Consider the following 6,326-nt stretch of genomic DNA (forward strand, 5'->3'; position numbering starts at 1 on the left):
AAAAGTACTGTATATATTTGTTTATTAGGGGAATAAATGAGTTTGTTACCACTGGTGATTCTGATTTGCCTCCTTTCTCTATTTGGTTAGCTAATGAAATGTTTTTACTGCATATTTCCCACATCTAGAAATGGCCTCAGCATTCTTTTTTTTACTTCATTTTCTTGAGGGTGAAAATACACACTTCATACTCCTAGAAGTCCTTCTTTCCCAGGACCCCCCGCTCAGCGGCAGGAGGCTTTGATGTGTTGATGGTGCCAGCGAAGGTGACAATTCACACCTTCGGATTCCAGATAAAACCAGGGCTGCTCTGCTCTTTCCAGCATTTCAGCAGTCACAGTCAAGAGGAGCACAAAGTCCTGCAGACAACATGGATTTCTCTCCAACAAAGCTACACTTAAACCAGAGTCTTTCACCTCAACAGTGTAACCCACTGCAGCAATGGGGCTACCCTGATTCTGAAGGCTACTGTAGCTTGTCTCCAGCTTCATCCATTGATTCATCTGGGTTTTCACCTCCCTATCCATCCTGTGCCTTTGCTAATGAGGCTTACGGCAGCATTCATACAGCTTTTACTCAGATGGAAAAGCTGAAAAGCAAGCCACAAGACACTTCTACAAAGAAGGACCAGAGGAACCGGAAAGTGTATGACCGAGTGAGAAACAGTGCCAGCGAGAGGGAGAAGATGAGAATGAGAAATTTGTCCTCTGCTCTCCAGAACCTGAGAAGGTACTTGCCTCCAGCTGTGGCTCCAATTGGCAAAACCTTAACAAAAATTGAGACACTGCGCCTCACCATCCGTTATATATCCCACCTTTCTGAGGTTCTTGGCCTTGATGAGGAGACTTTGATCAAGAGAAGAGAGGAAGAGATGAGAAGGTCCAACATGTGCCATATTGGTCTGTGTTGTTGCCAAGACAGACAGCACAATCTATGCTCAGAAGCCAGGCCACATTCTTCAGAGACTGTAAACTTGCCCTATTTCTCAAGTTCTCCAAGACTGTTTCCTGAGCAAAACATCCTTGAAGCACAAGAGCAAGAATTTCAACAGCCAGCCAGATGGGCCACTGACGGCAAAGCTTCAGATCTGGGTGATCACATGAAATCTTTCTCCTCTTGTGCGCTGGCCTCTGAACCAGTCAACAGCATAGATACAAAAGAGGACTTCACCATACCCTCACCTATTTCTCCAGACCAGGGATTTTGTCAGGTATGTAAGATTTCTCTATCATTTTCCTAAAATATTAACTTTTCTTTTGCTAATAGCATGAAATAATAGTAATGAAAGATTATGATCTAGTGGGGGGGATATTCAGAGAGTACAATAGAATTAGTTTTTATGGTAGCATGCATTAAACCAGGACTGCCTTACATATATTCAGTACTGTGTTTCCCAGAAACTTTAGCCGGCCACAGCTGGGAAGTATGAAATTTCACAGCTCTTAGTACTTAAGCATAAAATACTACTGTGTGTTCTGGGTAGGGCTTATGTTTTAGCTTAAATCACAAAATGCTTCCGTTTGTTACATCAGTTACTACATCTTTGCTTTATTAGCCTTAGTGCTTTACCCAGGCAGTAATATAGGAACTTGAGTTAATATGTGAATCTTAAATATGAACTATATTTTAAAATATATTTTTTTTTTTTTCCAGAATTTCATTGATGACATGTGGGATGAACTGCAACAGAAAGATCTGTGGACATCATTTCAGCCACCCGAAACAGTTCAGCATCTTGCATATTAATCATGTCTTATTGATATTGTACTTATATACTTAAATTGAATCTCTTCTTGTGCAAAATATCTATACATTAATATATATATACATATAGAGTTTATATTATTTAACTGTAAAAAACAGAGACTTTTATGCGTCGGTAAAATATTAATTGTAAATATGAACTGAAAGTACAAAATATATTTATTTTAAATGTCCTATTGATGTATGTTGAGCTATATTTTTTCATATCTGTCAGTAGACAATATTTTTGCCATTAGGGTATGTACATGTTTTGGATATTTACAATACAGCATCCCATACCTCCACATGTGTCACATATATAATGTGCAGGCGGCTGCCATCTTAGATTCATGCTGTTATCAGTATCCGGTGTCAGTGTGCCAGTGACAAAGCAATCACCACAGTTTAAATTGGATTTTTATATAGATTTCTTTCACTTCTGAATATTATATATATATATTATATTTTGTACATGCATATACTTGTATCCTAAAAGCTATATATTGTTACATTCTACTATATATTATTGAAAGGCTATGGCATTAAATATACTGTCTTCTAAAAGAATCTCGGTTTCTTAGTGCTTTGTGTGAAACAATAGGTAATGGCTGCAAATTACATGTACCTGGTTCTGTTCTAAAAACAAACAGCTCTAGTTTCCTTAATTGTGGCCACTTTTGAAAGATATTTGAGCTGTCTCTGCTGTTTCAGTGATACTGTCATCTAAGTGCAGGTTTCTATTTGCATCTGAAAATAGCGAGTTATGTTCAGTAAAGTGCTGGAAAAAAAAGAGATTAATTTTGAAAATTGTAATTTCTCTTAGTCATGCCACTGTTGCAGCCAAACAAGGGCAGAAAAAAAGAAAAATTACTTTAAAGGACCCTATTTTAGGAAAATGTGTTTCATTATGTATAATAAAATACACTCTGCTAATGAGGCACCTGTGAAACAAGAAATGGGATTGTGGGTAATAGCAGCTTTGTGTAATGGTCGCAACAGCCCCTCAGCATAGTTTAGGTATAGCTGGGGATTAGTTTAGTGCATAAGGAAACCTGTACATTTTAGCTTTGTGCCCCCATGATTTGGGGTTTTTTATATTACCAGAATTGCTAAATTAGGCTTTTTAAGAAAAAAAAAGCAATCCACATATTATAATATCATAGTCATCTCTATATTACATATATATACAGGTATGGGACCTGTTATCCAGAATGCTCAGGACCTGGGGTTTTCCGGATAAGGGATCTTTCCGTAATTTAGATCTCTATAACTTAAGTCTGGTAAAAATCGTTTAAATATTGAATAAACCCAATTGGACTGTTTTGCCTCCAATAAATATCAATTATATCTTAGTTAGAATCAAGTACAAGGTACTGTTTTATAATTACAGAGAAAAAAGAAATAATTTTTAAAAATTAGAATTATTTGCTTATAATGGAGTCTATGAGAGACAGCCTTTCCATAATGCAGAACTTTCTGGATAACAGGTCTCCGGATAAGGGATCCCATACTTGTATGTGTGTATATATATATATACATACTGTATATACAGGTATAGGATCCGTTATCCAGAATGCTCTGGACCAAGGGTATTCCGGATAAGGGGTCTTTCCATAATTTGGATCTCCATACCTTAAGTCTACTAAAAAATCAATAAACCATTAGTCAAACCCGACTTTTGCCTCCAATAAAGATTAATTATATCTTAGTTGGGATCAAGTACAAGGTACTGTTTTATTATTACAGAGAAAAAGGAATCAATCTTAAAAATCTGAATTATTTGATTAAAATGGAGTCTATGAGAGACAGGCTTTCCATAATTCAGAGCTTTCTGGATAATGGGTTTCCAGATAAGGGATCCCATACCTGTATATACTATATATTCTCCTTACAGAAGTGCATTTATAAATACTTTTGCATCCTAAGCATTTTAGGGTGAAAAAAGCCATCCCACCAAACACTTTTCCACAATATCCCTGGAAGTCAGCGGGTTTATTTTTAATCCAGCAACGAATCCACTAAGTCTCACATTAGCTTTAGGTCAGTTTATGTATGGCCCATCGTTAGCCTCCCTAAAAAAAAAAGTTGGATTTTGCTTGCAGTGCCACATTCTACCTGCTGCTGGCTGAACTGCATACAAACACTGTGATGTTAGTAGGGTTTCTGACAAAAAATACTGGCCTTCCTATATTTTTATCCTTTTTTCCTATTAATAACTTTGGCATCAGGAATCATTTTTACCGACCAGTCAGTTGGCAACCTTAGACGTTAGAAACACAATATTTCAATTAAAAAAGATAATCCTTTCCAGCTCCAATCCAGCTCTGCTGATTCTGGGAAAATCCCACAGGCAAGGTGAGTTATGACCAGATTTGGCTGAGCGGGCAATTTTAAGCCATACTGCCCAACCATCTCAACATATGTGCCAGGTTAGAGAGCCGATTTAAAAGACAATCCTGTAATCAGATTGCAGATGATAAAACATGGTTAAAAATGTCATCTACCAGTGCCAGTGACATTTGTGGGCTGGGAACACAGTTTGTACTAATAAACTATTAGGCTAATATAATTACAGACCAAGGTCTAGTAACCATAGCAATTAGATGTTTCATTTCAGAAATGATAAGTAATGTTAGCTGCTGATTGGTTGGTATGGTTACAAGAACTTTTTAAGCTTTGTTACTTTATCTACAATATTCTGGTGTGTCACCATTTGAGATTATTTGCATTCGCAGGGCAATACCTGATTGAGAGCACTCCGCAGGATACCTTTTAATTAGGCGCTCAGCACCATAGCATTGTTGCTGATCAGAATCAGCTCTATCTATCATCGAGACACAAATTACAAGGACAAAATCCAAAGACATGTTTGAATATTAGCTGAATGTTGAGTTGAAATGTGATGTAAATGACTCCAGCTAAAATAATTGCTAAGGAAAGCAGACATCATTGATAAAGATGCACATTCACACCATGGTGACCTCGGTGCTCTATAAAAAAATGTAACTGTCAAGCCAGGAAGGAAGTTGAAATAAAAAGTAATCTGCTAGATGGCTGCAAATAGGTAACGGAGAAGGGGAGACAGCTAATTAAGGTGCTGGGAGAAGAAAATGACATGACGAAACTACAAATTGAGAAGGTGAAGCAGCAAACACATACGTGATGAGCAGAAGATCGTTGCAATATTTCTATATAGGAAAATTGTCATTGTCAGTCAATGGCAAGCAGAACGAACCTTAGAAAAAAACATATATGCATATATTTAAAATACATAAATATCCTGTAAATTATATTCTTAGAAATGTTGCTTAGTGATGTCATCTGTTGCAGTTAGTAATGTTCAAAAATCAGAAATCATGGGGCTCCATACTACTTAGCAGGGCCCTTCCCCCAAGGGGCCCCAATATTAGCCCACCATCAGTCATGACGGGCCCTGCATACTACCTAGACTTAAGTCACATTTAAAAACAATTCCCAGCTCATTAAACTGCACAACTTGTCACAGGCCCAGTCCACCCATCCATGCTCCATTACACCCATGATCTTCCCAAACCCTACAACTGCCTTACAAACCCTCACCCTTATGTACCCTTTGAAAAGGACCTTGGTGTCTCTCTGTGCCCCACCCCTGCTATGGGGCTTCTGGCAGTAGAGGTCCCTCTTCTTCCTCAACTAAGGGTGGCCTTGTTTGAGTCACATAACTCCTAAAACAGTGTATTAGTGTATTATAAAAAAAAAAACACGTACCCCTGTTAAAAACTACAAGAATATTAGAAGCCACCTTGAAGTTTGATGACCTGTATAAAAAAAACCTTGGCCTGAGGCTTTATTACTTTATACAGTCATGGAACTCCTTGTGACTTCTAATATCCCATTATTCATTTTAGATATGGAATATAAAGCCATTTAAATTGCTGAAAAGGTACATTGTGACTTTCTTTTACCTGCTATTTGTGCTTCCAGACTGACAAAAGGGAGCCCTGTATTTAATGCCTATGCCGGCTCAAGATGCAGAGGACAGTTTCCATTTGCAATGGGCAGGGGTGAGTTTACATGGTCTCTATAAAGGGGTAACTTGCATGCCCCTTCAGTACTTGTGTCCAAAAGCAGTAGGAGAACAGGGGGCCAGGCTTAGGTAATTGTTCCAAACCATATTATTACATTAAAAATTATGAAAGGGCTGCATATTTTTCAATTTTTGCTTTTTGATTAGAAGCTCTCCAGTTTCAGCAGCTTTCTGGTTGCTAGGATCGTGCTTATCTTAGCAACCAGGCAGTGGTTTGAATATAATACTGAAATATTAATAGGAGAGTGACTGAATAGGAAGTTGAGAAATAAAGCGAATAATAACATTGCAAGCTCACAGAGCAATAGTTTTTTGATTCAGTGACCCCCATTCGGAAGCTGTAAGGATCAAGAAGAGGAAGGCAAATCATTAAAAAAACAATAAAAATAAATAATGAAGACCAATTGCAACATTGATAGGAAAAGGGCATTCTATAACATACTAAAAGTTAATATAACGGTAAACCACCCCTCTAAGAATAAAATAAATTATGCTCCGCAGTCAATTTCAATTTGCT

At 37.5% G+C, this 6,326-nt stretch overlaps 1 protein-coding gene across 1 annotated transcript; it reads left to right on the forward strand.

Moving 5' to 3' along the window:
• Positions 1-340: 340 nt before the first annotated feature.
• On the forward strand, positions 341-2,310 carry mespa (mesoderm posterior homolog A). The gene is made up of 2 exons (NM_001045719.1): positions 341-1,210; positions 1,654-2,310. Exons 1-2 carry the CDS (start codon positions 371-373, stop codon positions 1,744-1,746), a joined length of 933 nt encoding a protein of 310 aa, NP_001039184.1. The 5' UTR covers positions 341-370; the 3' UTR covers positions 1,747-2,310.
• The last annotated feature ends 4,016 nt before the right edge of the window (positions 2,311-6,326 follow it).

This window comes from Xenopus tropicalis, chromosome 3 (assembly GCF_000004195.4).
Source record: "Xenopus tropicalis strain Nigerian chromosome 3, UCB_Xtro_10.0, whole genome shotgun sequence".
Taxonomy (NCBI): domain Eukaryota; kingdom Metazoa; phylum Chordata; class Amphibia; order Anura; family Pipidae; genus Xenopus; species Xenopus tropicalis.

What these genes read in the sequence shown, in the direction of transcription:
- mespa (NM_001045719.1), top strand. Translation starts at nt 371, where the DNA reads ATGGATTTCTCTCCAACAAAGCTACACTTAAACCAGAGTCTTTCACCT. An exon ending in CAGACCAGGGATTTTGTCAG is followed by an intron (nt 1,211 to 1,653) that starts GTATGTAAGATT and finishes TTTTTTTTCCAG; the next exon opens with AATTTCATTGATGACATGTG.